Source organism: Cyphomyrmex costatus, unplaced genomic scaffold (genome assembly GCF_001594065.2).
Source record: "Cyphomyrmex costatus isolate MS0001 unplaced genomic scaffold, Ccosl1.0 scaffold1053, whole genome shotgun sequence".
Lineage (NCBI taxonomy): Eukaryota > Metazoa > Arthropoda > Insecta > Hymenoptera > Formicidae > Cyphomyrmex > Cyphomyrmex costatus.
In genome coordinates, this window is record NW_017275012.1 from 487,564 (window position 1) to 504,114 (window position 16,551).

General features: G+C 32.9%; 3 protein-coding genes across 5 annotated transcripts; 2 read left to right on the forward strand and 1 right to left on the reverse strand.

Moving 5' to 3' along the window:
* The first annotated feature begins 8,664 nt into the window (after positions 1-8,664).
* DCTN2-p50 (dynactin subunit 2) lies at positions 8,665-10,612 on the forward strand. 2 transcript variants are annotated; one of them, XM_018540799.1, is made up of 9 exons: positions 8,665-8,774; positions 8,868-8,939; positions 9,011-9,150; positions 9,208-9,328; positions 9,416-9,570; positions 9,642-9,879; positions 9,939-10,115; positions 10,196-10,298; positions 10,371-10,612. In XM_018540799.1, the coding sequence occupies exons 1-9, from the start codon at positions 8,739-8,741 to the stop codon at positions 10,550-10,552; spliced, it is 1,224 nt and encodes a 407-aa protein (XP_018396301.1). In that variant the 5' UTR covers positions 8,665-8,738; the 3' UTR covers positions 10,553-10,612. The 2 variants fall into 2 exon arrangements, with proteins under 2 accessions (XP_018396301.1, XP_018396308.1); XM_018540806.1 differs by having other exon boundaries at positions 9,217-9,328.
* Positions 10,613-11,084: 472 nt separating this feature from the next.
* On the reverse strand, positions 11,085-12,650 carry RpL27 (ribosomal protein L27). 2 transcript variants are annotated; one of them, XM_018540623.1, is made up of 4 exons: positions 12,597-12,650; positions 11,820-12,049; positions 11,262-11,398; positions 11,085-11,171 (listed from the first exon to the last, which is right to left on the reverse strand). In XM_018540623.1, the coding sequence occupies exons 2-4, from the start codon at positions 12,036-12,038 to the stop codon at positions 11,123-11,125; spliced, it is 405 nt and encodes a 134-aa protein (XP_018396125.1). In that variant the 5' UTR covers positions 12,039-12,049; positions 12,597-12,650; the 3' UTR covers positions 11,085-11,122. The 2 variants fall into 2 exon arrangements, with proteins under 2 accessions (XP_018396125.1, XP_018396117.1); XM_018540615.1 differs by having other exon boundaries at positions 12,564-12,634.
* A 327-nt stretch (positions 12,651-12,977) lies between these two features.
* On the forward strand, positions 12,978-14,284 carry prel (preli-like). Its single transcript, XM_018540602.1, has 3 exons — positions 12,978-13,319; positions 13,417-13,630; positions 13,769-14,284. Exons 1-3 carry the CDS (start codon positions 13,228-13,230, stop codon positions 14,189-14,191), a joined length of 729 nt encoding a protein of 242 aa, XP_018396104.1. The 5' UTR covers positions 12,978-13,227; the 3' UTR covers positions 14,192-14,284.
* Positions 14,285-16,551: the final 2,267 nt, after the last annotated feature.

A 16,551-nucleotide genomic window follows, 5' to 3' on the forward strand; every position in this document is an offset into this window, starting at 1 on the left:
TTTTACATCGACTTTCTATTTGATATTTTGATTTCCGGAAGTAAGTTATATAAACAACATTAGTTGCGTAAACTCGTAAAAAGGAGAAATAAAATTGAGAAATGCGTGTTTCAATTACTATCATCTTAAACAATAACTTGAACGGATACAGACTCTGTTCTGTAGATATTTGAAAGTTATACAATGTTCTAGTTCATTTATCTGAAATTTTGCAGCAGCGATCAGGCATCATCATTCCAGTTTTGTCTACGCTAGATTCCAGTTCTCGATCTCGATCTGGTTTCCGCGTCTAACGCTTAGGAATATTCAGGAAGACGTGAGCGCAACGGATAAGAAACTACTGCTAAAGATCACTGGACCATGATAGTAGACCGCGATGCTGGACCGTCGCACGTCACGCTTGAAGAATCATCGGCGAATGCACCGTCGCGAAGAGGAGAGACACGCTCGAGTAGATCATCTCTTGGACTAATGAAGGATTTTGCCGACGGATTTAGCGGAACGAAGCTTCAATGATGCACTCGATTCAGTAGATATCTCGAGTGCCGAATACCGAGCTGAAACAATCACGGATGTCCTATTCTCGTAACTTTATTTTGCAATTAATTGAATACGCAAATAAAATAAAATATTTGATCATTAATAATAATACATACGCAATCCACATTCTTTATTAGCGAAAAATTTGAGAGATTTGACAAATTAAACTTTAAACGCTCTCCTATGTGTACAGAACATTCCAATTATATGTTGTACATATTCCAATTATTGTTATTAAGTATGTATATTAATTTTCCAATTAATACTGTACGTACAGAATGTCATTTTGCATATTCCAGTGCAAATTCCAAGTATTATTAATAATAATATCATATATAGAGTACATATTTATTATATATAACAATTAAGAATAATAATCGAGAAACTGTTGAAACTGTAAGGTCGGTCCTTATTTCAAGAGCATTTTAAATAATGTCTTAAGATGCTAACACGGTTCTACTATAAGCTTATGACATCTTAAGACAGTATTTAAGACGATCTTAAATATAAGAATCAACTATGAATACTAGTTTTAGCTATTATATTTTATAAACAAAAGAATGAAATGAAGAAAAGAATCTATTATTTGAATTATTTCTATTAACACTATAATGCAAAAGAAGGATATGTGTTTGTATTTATAAAAATCAATATTATTCACACACAAAATCCGGAAAAGTTTATTAGATAACTCAGTGTTATATAAAATAACAATTTTTTTATTTTAACATAAACAGCAATTGGAATACATTAATTCAAATTAAAATTATCCTACTAAATTGCAACATATATATACAAATAAGAAATTTAACAAGAAGAAATTGCCAAGAATGCTAGCAACTGGAAATTTTCGCCGAGACTTACAGACCTTACAGGCTTAAGGTCAACACTAATGTCAGATAGCACTGCGATGACCGCGTTCCTACAGGTATTAAGTATGCTATACTGCAATATACTGGAAAAGCCTACACAATTTCGCTTGACACCAATTACTGGGGATATTGACCAAGTCTCTCAATATACTTTATAATCATTTAAAACTTACATTACTATAAATCAATTTTATAGTATATTCTAAAAACTTATAGAAAAACATTGCAAAATTAAAAAGTCAAACTATTATTTAACTATTATTTTTTTTATCGAATATAAACGCTTACTTACTGAAAGTAAATGTTTTCCTAGTCCTATTCAAAGAAACGTATATATACGTAAGAATTGACAAAACCACAATATCGCGTTCGGCACTTAATAAAAATTCCCTTAAATATGCTACGGATGGATGCTTTTTGGCCACCGCAGTACCACTTCGCACGGCAGAGGTGCGGAAGAACGCGCGTGTGAATTTCCACGTGCCCTTTCGCAGAGAATGCCACACGAGAGCGAAATACTCGCTTGCACGTGCATTGGGAGAGTTAGGACGGGACCCAGATCGACCGCGCTCTGCCACAATTTCCACCACACCGCTGGCGGTGTCCGGATCCGTTGCAATGGAATTACGCAATTAGTGCGAGCGACGAAAAATTCGATCGAAATGCAACCACTGGTGATAGCTAGATCGGACACAGTTCTCAAAGCGATACTTACGTCGGTCAAAGAGTGTCGATAGCTATTCCAGAATTGTTAACGTTAACTGCAACTGCCGCCGAAGAATTCTCACGGGTATCAATTACTATTCAATCGATAGTTGCATTTGGACGTACAGTGCGTGTACCTAATATAGGTCGCATATCATTTTCTCCCTCTCTTTCTCTCATTTCAATTTCTTACGTCAGTGTAAATTGTGTAGTCAGTACTCCGGAGTTAACCAAAGTTAACATATATCCACGTCTTCCTCTGCAAGAAGGAACTTAGCGCTTGCGACAACTTGCTTGCGATATTCCTAACACGCATTAGCGATGCGCGTCCTGATAACCGTGTTGAATTCCGGTCTTTCATGCGGATATCAAGTAATCGCGCTGGCCTGTATTGCGACGTCTTAGCAAGGCTAACCGAGTGTCTCGGTAATTGCCGCTGGTTGCACCGGTAGTACCGTTTAACCCGTGCACGTAATAAGTCCTTTCGCGAAGAGTCATAATATTACGGTGCAGGCAGAAGTTTAGATAAACATATATGCCAGCCAAGTTTCTCTAACAAGATGTTAGAATCCCGCGAGCAAACACGCGAGTCTGTATCTGCACAAGCACTTACAATAACGTTACACCCCGAATGAATCTAAACAACGTCGATTTTGTTAACTGCTACCATCCAGAAGGTGATATTATGTAATTATTCGTAATAAACCTGAAAGTGACACGCGATACGTAATCAGTTATATGTATAGAAAAATATTTCTTTCGAAAATAGTGTGAACAATAATCAAAAAAGATTCATACTTTTTAATTTTCTCATAAAAAAATCGTCTCGGTAATTATATTATTTATTCGATATTTTGTAAAATAATAAGAATTTATTATCATAATAACGTCTCTTTTTGCATTATTTTCGAAATGCACGTGTGGCAAGCATCGCACATTGAAATATTTTCATAAAAACATTACCAAAAGTAAAAACATGAAATTTTATATTTCTTTGAATCTCATAAATTTTATTGATGAACTATCCGTTTGTATTGCCATTGAAAAATGACCCGTTATATTGGAGTCTGGATTCAAAGTTTATACATGTTAGAAATGAATATGACAGAAGGAAGTCGTACAGTACCGAGCGATAACAATTTATCGCGTTGTTCCTTGTGACTTTAAATCGTATCATAGATTTGCTATACTTTAAGATAAACTAAACGTAAAATTATGCTTTATAGCTTCCTTGGGACACATTCTCGTCTATCTTCACTTTTAAAACTGACGCTTAAAAATTTATAAATATTTATAGAAATCTAACTTTCCATAGATAAAAAGCACTTCCCAGCTAATTTATTTACATAAGATGATATAATACAAACTTTCGAATATATAAAATCATAAAAGCGTATTTACGTTTTTGTTAAACAATATCGTAACATAATTCTTGATACACACAATTGAGTCATTCGTGTATAAATTTGAGTAATAATTTTTGCATATTTCTTAAGATAAAGAGTGATGAAAATTAATCCGGAATGAATGTATGTAGTAAAAGAACAAAAAATCATCATCTTTTTTTATTAAGGATTTAATTTAGAACGGTATAATATATATACGTATCATAATTGTAATATTTTTATTATTACGTAATTATTTTTATAATGAAATTCAGTGCCTATTGTATAAAATAAAATTGCTCTCGTAATCTCAAGAAAATGATTAATCGCTCCTTCGCGGAAGTGCCTATACATCAATTATTATCAAATAATCTATAAATTTCACTGACAATATAATGCATCACTGCTCACGTATTTTTTAATGTACTGTCTTCCATTCTCTTTCCCGAATGTAGATCTCTTTAACGACGATGAACCTTGACCTTGTCACCCTCTCAAGAAGTTCCCTAAAACGAGAGCGCTCGCTGACCCGCGCTTTCGGTCCACTCCATCTTGCGGCTGTTTGTAAACGGCGTGAGAGTGGCTGTCGAGTTAAAATTCAAGCAGCGCTTCTACACTCGATTGCCATGGAATAAGGTTGCTATTTTATTTTCCTCTGCCACCCCCCTTTTTATTTTTTTTTTTACTTCGCCAACCATGTAGCCCCGTAACCTGCTTTCGGGCAGACTCCGCGCGTGCAAAAATTCAGAATGTTGTTCGATACATTTAGGAATTGTGCTTTACACGAATTTAATAATATAATTATTAATTAGAATATTTTCTGCAGTTTAATAACGCAATGAAGCGTGCTTGATCACGTAACTTTTGATATGCATTTCACACGCATTGAAATTTGAGAAAATGACAAATAGACTTATGATGATCTCACTAAATTTTTTACATTAAGTCTTTTTTAGAAAAAATTTATAATTCATATCAGAATTCAGGATAGAGAGAATTATAAATTTTATTCATAATATTACATGCAGTGTAATACAAAAATTATTTGAAATAAGAATTAAAATAAGTAAAAGAGAGTATACATTAAAAAATATACAGCACATAAAATTACAAATACAATTGTATCTTCAAGTTTGACACAAATTACAAACTGTCTAAAAAAAGGATTAGGTAAGAACATTTAAAATATCAGGTTACACACAAAATACATACAAAATCTGTGAGAAATGTAAGAATTAGGCTTTACACGATATTGGACAAAAGTCTTTTATGTAAAACAATTTATTAATTTATTCTACGCAATTATCAGTAAAGTAAGCTTTAAATTATTTTGTATTTAAAATGTTAATAAAAATTGATCAGCTATTTTCTTCAACCCTTATTTTAGAGACTCTATAATTATATTAGAATTTAAGATAAAATTATTTTCATAATATGTTTTACCTATAATATAAAAAATGTTTAAAAATCAAAATACATTCCCATGCGTATTTACAAAAAATATATATGTACGTAAAAAATTGTAAAATAATCTATAATTTATACAGTTAAAATTGATTTATTCTACAATTTATGGGTTTATAAAATTTCACACGAATTACAGATTGTTTGAAATGAAATCGATCCTAATATCAAGGCATAAATAGTAGACCGTTTGAAGCAGCCATTACATATTAGAATGGCAATTGCATTTTTGCAGACGTAAACAAACGTGCTTCCGCAAATGCAAAAAATGATAATTGTATAAGAACACTAGTTAAGAAACCATTGCGAAAGTCACGCGGCACGCGTTCGTATTTCATGGGTCTGCGCTCACCGCGACCGAGACTAATGTCGAAATAGCTAGGCTGACGACAAAAGTCATGACGAATCGACTTCACTTACCAGTAATGCGTATCCACCAATGCGATATATCCCAAACATGTTCCTCGATCCTTCCTCGCCGGGAGTGTTGCGGAGTACGCGTCGCGTCTCGTCTCGTCTCGTCGCACGCGATTCGCGATTCACGATACACGATTCCCCGCGAGTTGAATGCACTCGGGGGTTCTTCAGCCTATCGCTTCTACACGCGCCTCTTGCCGTGCCGACGGCCGACCGTACACTGGGCCGGGTATACTCACCTGTGCTCACCTGGCTAGCGTAGATCCTGCCAGCGGCAGATGAGAGGACGACCTGTTCCTTCCGGGTTCTCCGCGCGCGATCGCTCGGCTCTTCTCTCTATTTCCGATCGTTTCCCCGTCGTTCGTTTCGCGCTTGTCATGCTTTAGTACTTACTTACACCTGTTGGTCTCTTAACAGGTACACAGTCGCTGCTTTTATAATTAAACTTTATTTCATTGAAACGAGATGTCTGTAATATTGAGTGAAACACACGCACGGAATTTCATAGTCTCGTATTTCTTTTTTCAAAACTCAATTTATGACTAAAATTCTTTACGTTAATTATTCAAAAAGTGTCTGCTCGTAATTATTAAGGAAAAGTCTGTTTGATAAAAAAAAAAAAAAAGAGTATGCAACAGAAAATATTCCAAACAGCGATTAATTGTAAACTAACTTGAGGTACGGAAGTATACATATATAATAACAACAAGTGGTCAAACGAGTTAAAATTGTTTTATGTAAAAAATCACTATCAAATTGATGAATAGATTGCCTCCTGTCCAATAACGTCCAAAGTAGCCAGTCGAAAGCGAAAGGGACTAGATATTTTTTAATGCCAATGGAAAAAGAACGAAGGAAACGCACGCTTGACAAGGCACGGGACTAGTTCTGGTGCGGCGACAAGCAAAAATCGAACGAACGCGTTTTATTTTCGATAAGTATGTGTATCACATCGCAGCTCCGCACCTACGAAAGACGCCGTCCTTGCACGCTCACTTGCAATACATTTCCATGCAAAACGTGTAACCGCATGCCAGTAATTGAGAGATAGATAGATAAGAAAACCGCATTATACGATAAATGGAAATTCTCAAAATTAATGTCCAAATTCGTATGCAAAACGGATCAATTGAGATATTTTTGGCAATAGATTTCTACACGGATTGTTATTTCCGGAAGAAAGTGCAGTCAAGGTCGAATATCATTAATCGATCCTATTTTCCTCGAAATATTATTAATATTACTCTTATTATTTTTAATATCACTACTAATATTTGCGTCATATCACAGTATAAATTCAACAAAACGTCGAATTTTTCGTCTCAAATAATCCTCCAAAAACTGACTGCTGATTTTGTATATATGGGTATAGTTATATGGTTTTAATTTTATGTGTGTGTGTACATATATTATATATATACATATATACACACACACATATATAAAATTAAATAAATTATAGATTTTATATATAACATTTCTTTCCTTTTATTTTTTTTAAGTAAATAAAAATTTTAAATAAAAAATTAAAATAATATTGCTATTAAATTGGTAAATTCTTTTTGTTTTAAAAGGAGATTCAAATAAACTTCTCTCCAATTTACATAATTTCCATGAAGCTACTGGAATCTGTATATAAAACCACAATAAGTCGGATCATCTTTCTTGATTTGCTGGTGAAAGTGATTATCAAAAAGCTAACCACTACAAAACAATTTAGAATGTACGCACAGAATCAATAATTGCTCAGGAATCTCGCGTTTTATTCTCTTCTATTTACAGCGTAGAATAATAATGCGACTTTTACGTGGAAACGAGGTTAAAGAAAAGAAAGATCAAGAGAGAAACAATATGTGGAACTTGTTTTGTGCGGTATTTATCTTTGTGATCTAATTAAATACGCTATTGTCTTTTATAATAAAACTTATCAAAAACCAGAGGCTTTCAAAATGCCTTCTGCTTTTATTAATTTTATAATACAATTCAAAGCGCGTGCGGAAAGCCATTTTTATTTTATAGCTGTATATTTTATTTTAAAATAAATAAAAATATAAAAAATATGTCGGATACTATTAGAGAAATATTACTTTGTAGCGATTTGCGTGCGTAGATTTTTTTTAAATGTAAGGTGTATAACTTAAATGAACTTTAACATTATATACCTGTACATAACGTTATATTAGACTAATAACAAACTCGGACTCTTTACTAGAAAAATATTTATTGAAGGCATTTCGTGCATCTATAATAAAACCGGTAAGAAAAAGAGAGAGGAAAGAGGAAAATTTAAATAAAACATATAAAATTATAAAAGAATGTAAACTTATTTACATTCCTCTGTTTTGTGTTACTATATTAATTTTGTTTTACATGACAAATCACACAATCGCGATATTTAAATTTTATTCTTTCTCAAAATATCAGGGTATATATGTATATGTATATATACCCTGCTCAAAATGTTTTCAATCACATTCTAAAATGATAAATCAGAGAACATTATTTTATTTTTATAACATAAATTTTTGAAAAGAAGGAAATACAAACTAACATAAAAATATATTGTTAAATTAAATCATAAAAAAATTATAAAAATTATATATTTTATTTAAAAATCTATTTAGTTATTTATAAAATAGCTATAGATCCAGTAAAAAATGACAATGGAATCGACGTCGAATCGACATCAATTCGGTGTCGATTTTATTGTCACTTCTCACTGGGCAATAAGGGTTTAAAAGCTACTTATTTTAGGTTACCTTATACGTTTGTTATAGAAATTGAGTACAAAAAGTAATACAAAATTGAAGCAATTGATAAAATATAATATAAAAAATAAAATACCCAAACTAATTGTACTCAATTTCTATAATAAAAAGGAACTTGTGAGGTAAAACTCTCTCAATCTCAATCTCAATCTCTCTCTCTTTCTCTCTCTCTCTCTCTATCTCTCTCCTGTATATAATATTGTAATAATAAGCACATCAAATCATTAAGTTTTTTTACTTTAAAACGTTTAAAAAACTGCTTTAAAAGTGTGGTTATTTAAGAAATTATAAATAAAACTTAAACTTCATATTCTATCATCTATATAAATCTAGTTCAGTGCCGTACAAGTAGTAACTTGACTTACCGATGCTGAGTCGATATATCCCTTCTGCAGATAATTATGTGCATTGATCATAATCGACTCAACATCGGTAAGTCAAATCACTACTATGACCGGATTAATGGACAACATATACATTGGCATACATACGTGATGATTTCACTGGGTACACGTTAAGAACGATACCTTACTAAAGCTCTGACAACACTCTGCATTATTTCTGAATTCCTTAGGAAATCGCAAGAAATGGCGGACCCCAAGTACGCTGATTTACCTGGAATTGTAAGTTTTTGTATATCTACTTTACACGTTTATTATAATTTTGTGCATTACCTCACGAATAAACTATTTTATGTCATACGCTGAATGTCCTAGGCATACGATCAGCTTGACGTTTATGAGACAAGTGATTTACCAGAATCGGAGCAAATGCAAATGTACTGCGAGGTAAAAGATGTAAATCTGTATTGTACATAACATTGTATTAATTAAATTAATGAATTGACTTATTCACACAGGATGAACCTGATAGCTCTTGCGTGGAACAGCTACACATCAGTGCCAAAGAGGCATTCAACAAGTTCAAGGGCAAGCAAATTGTTGGAAAACCGGTTGATTTCTCAGATCGTCTATCTAACAAGCCAAGAACAGGATATAAGTGAGCTATTCTAACAATATGTTTAACAATAAAAAAAAAATATATATATATCACAAGTATTTCCAGATTCGGCGATTGGGAACTTGCTGGCGAGGGTGAGAAAGAGACTCCTCTCCAAAAGTTTCAACGACTCCAATGTGAAATTAAGGAACTATACGAAGAATTGAATGAACTGAAGGTAAACTATCAATAAAATATGTTAAAATTATTCTCTGTGGTTCATAATAATATCCTAAGAATTAATATAAATTGATAATGTATGCAGGAAAAATCTAAAGATGAGGAAGAGATCAAATCTGTGAGCGAAATCATTGTTCAAACACAGCAGATAGAGATACAATTGGTTTCTCTAAAGTTAGAAGAGTGTTTAGGACCTAATGTAATTGCAAATCTATCAGATCCACAAGGCACTGTACTTAAGTATGTAAAATCAATTATATACAAATGTCATTTTTTCAGAATTGTATTATAGAATGGCATTAATTTTATAGGCAATTGATGTCACAGATAGAATTGTTCAAACAAACCGGTATGCCTCCTACCAAGTCATCAGAGAGTAAAAAGACTGACGAGTCGATTGAGCCTGGTATTCTTAAGTATCAGATGATGTATTTGCCAGAAAAGGCAAGGATGCAAGAAGCTGCTAGGATTGCGCAGCTTGAGCAAAGACTTTACTGTCTAGAAAATATTATAGGAACAAGTAACGACAAGCTTTCGAAATTCTCGCAGGTGGGATTTCTTACACATACATATTTTAGATAGATTTGTAATTTCTTTTTTCTTCACAGAATCTTAAATGTCAGGGGATTATGGAAGCTGTGCAACAATTAGAAGCAAAGGCTTCATTATTAGATGTCAATCAATTAGACACCATCGAAACGAGATTAGGTACTTTGATTTACCGAATGGATAGTATTGCGCAGAAAAGAGCAACAACGGAACAAGAAACGGAGCAAGAACAAAAAGTAGGAAACCAAATGAACGTTAAAAATTTTACAATACATCTATAATAAATAATTTATATTTTTCGGATTCTTTCTTACAGATCTCAGAAATGTATGATATAATGAAAAAAATGGATGCTATATCACAAATATTACCGCAAACAGTAGAAAGATTATTGGCATTGAGTGACATTCATCAACAAGGTACAATTAATCAACAATGACGAGTGTACAATTGTCTTAAAACAATTTCTAAGAAAACGTATTGCATTTCAGCTGCTGCTTTCAGTAAATCTTTAATAAAATTAGAGGAACTGCAAGTAGAAATCTCGTCGCAATCAGAAAGTAACAAATCTCTACTGAAGGGAGTCCAGGAAAGTTTTGCTTCTAATATGGAAGTTATAAAAAGCAACTTAGCATTGCTCGACGATCGTATCAAAAAACTGAAATTAAAGTAAAGATATTCGATCTAGTCATAAAACATAACTAGATCAATTTATGAAAATTGCTTTACATATTCGGAGTCTTTACATATTTCTATTAAGTCAAGTTATTGTTTATTTAATGATTTATAAATTCCATATATATTTTGTTTTATACCACGATTATTTTGTTACTGTTCTTAAATATCTTGCTATGGTATATTTGACTTCTGTAGTATAACTACTGAAATAAAAGCCTACTAAAATTATTTAGATATGATGCACGCAAACATAAAAAATATAATTTCATGTAATAAAACATGCAAATTAAAATAAAACTGGAATTTCAGTAAAAAAACTTACAAGGTTTATTGAATATTTCATATATATATATATATATGTATATATGTGATATGAATAGTAGGAGAGTTAACGAGACTTATGAAGTATAACTTAAGTATAAGTTGATTAAATTAAAAGTCAGATAAAATAGAAGATAATAAAAATATATATAAAGGTTCAGTATATCTCGTTTACATAGGATGTGATGGAAAAAATTATATTCATCTTTTTACATCTGTATATCAGACTTTTATTTAGAAACAATTAGAATCTTAATTTCTGGAAAAACCATTTGTTTTTACCGTTTTTATACCTGGAAAAATATGATCAAAAATTAAATAATAATTAATTATAATTATGACGCATAAAATTTAATGTGACAGCTAAATATTAAATTACGTACCTCTCTTCAAATTTGACACGTGTTTGGAAACGAACCTTCTTGCGCTTCATTGGATCCTTAAGATCTTTAGGAGCCACTTTTTCTAACTGGAGATCCACTGTATATCTCGTTGGCATTAAATGATTATAATTTAAGATCTAAAATGTTTTATAAATAAATGAGAAGGTATAATAAAAAAATTAAAGATTGTGTATAGTGGAAAATATCAACTTATCCCCTTCAGATCCTGTATACATTATAATGTATATCTAATTTAAAGACATTATCCATTAAAATTGTTTAACTTTATTGACAGCTGATGTAGATCTAATATATATGTTGAAAGAATAAAAGTCAAAATTCTGAAAAAATTAATTGTTTGATATGAATTACTTATTAAAACACATGTAAAAGCTGAAGCGAATAAATTCTATTCTTCTACTTATTAAAGCACATATAAATTCAATTAAAAAAAAAAACTTTTTTAACATGGTTTTATTCAATATTCCAATAAAATCAGGTCTGAAGGGGTAAACTAAGATTTCCAAAAAGAATTCTGTGAGAATTGAGAAAACATACCTTAACGAAGGGCTTGATTTTAGATCGTTTATGCAGTTTACCCTTGCCCATCCTTTTGTGGACTTTGCGTGGATACCGGTCGATGCCTGCAACCATAGCATGTCCATACTGTTTTTCCGCTGTACCCTCATCATAATTACGCATGACAATGGCTTTTCTTCCTGCGTACCGGCCACTGAGGACCAGTACGACTTTTCCTATTTTCATAATCTTCACCATCTTGGTGTAGGCTGAAAAAGAAACAAGGTACATATAAACTACAAATTGTGACACTTACAAGATAAAAAATTTCAAACTCTAACATAACTAAGGATTATATTCTAGCGAGTTCTTTTATAGAACCGAAAATGTTAAGTTATTATTTCTCGTCTAAAGTAAATCGTAACGAGACAAATCCTTGCTGACAATGTAAACATCTTGAGATATTAAGCGTCATATAACCTCTCATGACAGACAAATTTTTAATGCAAGAAAAGAAAAAAGAACCAAAAGCATCGCGCTACATGGTGTGACATTCCAAAAAATAACGGAATCGCGAGAAACTGACAACTGAGTAACCGGTCGTTGTGGATCGCAAACGTGGAGCTCGAACAGAGAGGTTAACCCCGCGATTGTCTATCAGTAAATATCCTTCGAGGGCACATAGAATTAAATATTGACGTGTAAACGGAGACGGCATTGCACATTGATTATAAACGCGGCACGAAACGTAGTAGAAAAACCTTCAAAACATCCGATGCTTACGGATTAATGTGTACAGCAGTACGTATCACGCACCTCACGGCTTTTTCGTACCGTAGAAAAGGAAGTTGACCACATCATGGACTATATAAAACAACAGATGCGCTGCATTACATCCGCCGAGCTCGAACTTGACACACACGCAAACGCGTCCAATGTTGTCGACTATTGGCTGCCTTCAGCACAAAAAGCAGCTTTACAAATGTGCTTTAAAATTCTTAAACATGATTAGTTTATACGTCTAGATTCAATGAGAAACTAAAAGCAAGGTCAATCATATTAAAGAAATTTACACCAGTTGCAAAGCTGCTTTTTCCGCTGAACGCAGCCATTGAGCATTTCAAACGAAAATCTACAGATGCAACTCTTAGTTCTTCTATTTCTATGATTCCTATTTCCCCCATTCCCTTTCCTTTTCACTTTTATTCTTATCGTCGCACGTTGCTGTACGCACGTAATCGCGTGTTAAATACACGGTCTTCGTTATGTTCGACAAGCGGCGTGTTCGCCGCGGACTCTGATCTATCACCGCACCGGTCGTGTCCTTGCGGTAATCTGTATACCAATCTCATCGAAGATTTACCATATACTACCGCTCACATCGTTTTCCTCACAGTCCTCGCAGATCCTCCTTTTCCCTGCAGAGTAAAAACGTTAGCCTAGCACGATGGTGAAATATTATGAAAACATCACGGTCTTCAAGTTCGATTGGACGCAGGTCGTTCGAGGATTCTTTCAGAGATATCCGAATCCACACAGGTAATCGGACACGTTACATCACATGTGTCACTAAAATACAAATATTACATAACGTTATGCACTACTCATCAGAATTCATGTGCAACACGATTTCCAGTTTGCACGTTCTTACCGAGGATACGATCTCAAGAGAAGTTAAAAATGGGAAGCTCTACTCCACGCGATTATTGACGAAAACCAACAGAGTGCCCAAATGGGGTGAAAGATTTGTCAGTAAAAACATTGTCAAAATTGTGGAAGAAAGTATTGTTGATCCAGAAGCAAAGACTCTGACTACGTATACAAGGAATTTGGGATACACCAAAGTCATGGTAAGGTAGAAGACAAACTGACATTTATCATTTCATGAAAACATTTAAAGATCAATAATTTTGACATAGCAAACGATTGTAATTATCAACAATTGTATTCGATAATTAGGTTTTTAACAGAATTATAATTTCTTTCAGAGTATTGTTGAGAAAGTGGTTTATCATATCTCTGATGAAAATCCAGAATGGACAGTCGCAAAGAGATCGGCATGGATAGACAGTCAAGTCTTTGGTTTCAGCAGAGCGATTCAAGCCTTTGGCTTAGATCGGTTTAAAAAAAATTGCGCCAAAATGTCAGAGGGCTTCAATTACGTTCTCGCAAATATGTTTCCCCAAACACAGTTTCTAAATCCAAAACTGTCTCAGACGAGTTTCTCGGTGCAAGCTGGCCACAGCACTGTGGATGATGGCGTTACGATAAAGCCGAGCCTCGCGGAGGACTTGCAACATTCTTTACAGGGTAAAGCGGAGAAGGTCAAAGATGCCGCTAAAAAAGCCACGGATTTAGCAAAGGAAAAAGCAAGACCAATATATGCAGCCTGTCAACCAAATCAATCGTAAATTTACATATTCCACGAACGCAAAGCGCAAAACCGTATCAATTCTTATATTCAAGATCGTCTTAGTACAGTCTTAAGATGTCACGAACCAATCAAAAGCCGGTATTCATAGTCAGTTCTTATATTCAAGACGTCTTAAATTCAGTCTTGAAGAGTTACGAACCAATCAGAGGGCCGCTTTAGCATCTTAAGACATTACTTAAGACAATCTTGAAATAAGAACCGACTATGAATACTGGCCAAAGAGCTGCATTCGCGTCTTAAGACATTACTTAAGACAGTCTTCAAATAAGAACTGACTATGAATACCGGCCTTATGTTATTTAGTGATGAAAATATTCTTGAATATAACACCATATTATTGTGATGTATCTTGAACAAAATCTGATGTGGTAAAGCTTTAGAGACTAGTTCAAGAATACAGTTATTTGTATATTAATTAATAGGCACAGTTTAATGACACAGTGCAAAAAGGTTTAGAAAGTTGATTGATTAAATAACACATAAAATAAAACTTGAGAAGATTTGCTTAGCTTGATAGCACAAGATTCTCATTGTAACATTTACACACTTGTAAAATTTGCTAGAGTTTCTCGAGTCTGACCCACTTGTAATGTTACCATTCCTTTCAACTGCCAAATTGTTAAGCGTGCTATCAAATGATACATGCTAACATCAAAGATGCGCATTAAATTATTCATTTTTTACACGTAAAAATATTTCTATTTCTTTTACAATCGCAAAATGTTTCTCGTACATATATATATATATATGCAAAATATGCAAGAAGTATTCTGATGTGCTTATCAGTGTTATCAGCACTTATTCGCACTTATGCACATTTCGTGCATACCGCGCATACCTAAAGCTTGCAATTGACAATTGTAAAGAACAGCATTTCATACATAATTATTAATGCCAATGAAAACAATATTACGTATGTTAAAGATATACATTCAAACAGGTAGTTTTATGATAAAACCTTTTTTCTGTTAATGTAATAAATGTAGTTTTTACATATTTTGCGTCGGCACGTATAGTGTCAATTGACCAATTGCAATTGACCACTGCAAGTTATTTACTGAAGGACTTGATTCTATACATTATGAATGTATCATAATTTCAGTATAGTTGCCATACGTTACTAAAATGATTATAACTGTGATTTAAGATTGTTGTACAGTATTTCTATGTTTTAAATATGTTGTTTTGAATTGTTAAAAAGATTCAAATTATTAATGAATAAGTAACAATTTGGTAACTAAAATTAAATAAAATTTTCATAAGTGTAACTCCTGTTCTTACATGTACATATACTTAAATAAAGTTTCAATTCTGTAACCTTTTTAAATTACAAACCTCAATGATTAATAAATTTGATATACTTATGACCTTTGTGCAATCGAATCGCACAACACGCAGCATGAAATACGAAAGGCGAGTAATGTTATATATATTACTACGGAAATTGCAAACGTAGTTATAAGAAGTCATTCAAGCAACACTCATGCCGTACTCATAATCGTAAATAGAAGACATAGAATCACAGCACGTCGTATATAATCTTGCAAAAATCGCAAATTTAATTAGAAAGTTTCCATCGACACTCGTATCTATGTTATACTTTATAATGCATACTGCTTTGAATTTTTTGTTTATCGCTGTATACATATACATACACTATATAGCGTGCGTGCGTTTATATATAGGGAAAACTAATGCAACACTGGTATACATACAATTAAATACAAATCGATTTTAATGTAAATAATAATAATTTTATCCATTTAAATGGTCACGACACAAAGAATATAGTTCGTATTTAGAACACGTTTTTATTGATAAAAGCGCGCTTTTATCTTTGAAATTCTATAGTATGCGTTAATCATACTAGCGATTGCGCGATTGTGATTGACGATTGAGGATTATTTCTCAACCAATCGGAACAAAGCAATCGGTGACTGCTTTGCTCCGATTGGTTGAGAAATAATCGTCAATCACAATCGCTCAATCGCTAGTGTAATTACGGCTTAACGTAAGTGAGCCGATTCACCATTTCCGATTAATAATATGAAAATAAATTGAGTTTAGAAAAACAGACTGTTATTTTATTTAACAAATAAAAAAATTAGTGCTAATAAATGAAACTGTCAGAAATATAATTTTAAGCAATTGTAATTAAATTAAACACTAAAATTAAGCTAGAGTTTGATTAAAACAATCACCCAAAGAATCATAACATTTGTAAAAAAAAAAAAAAAAATATAACCATGCGAATCGACCAATCAATCGAAAGTTCAAAATCGTCTTTACGTTTTCATTAATTCTCGACTATGATTGGTCGGATTCGCTTATTGTTCG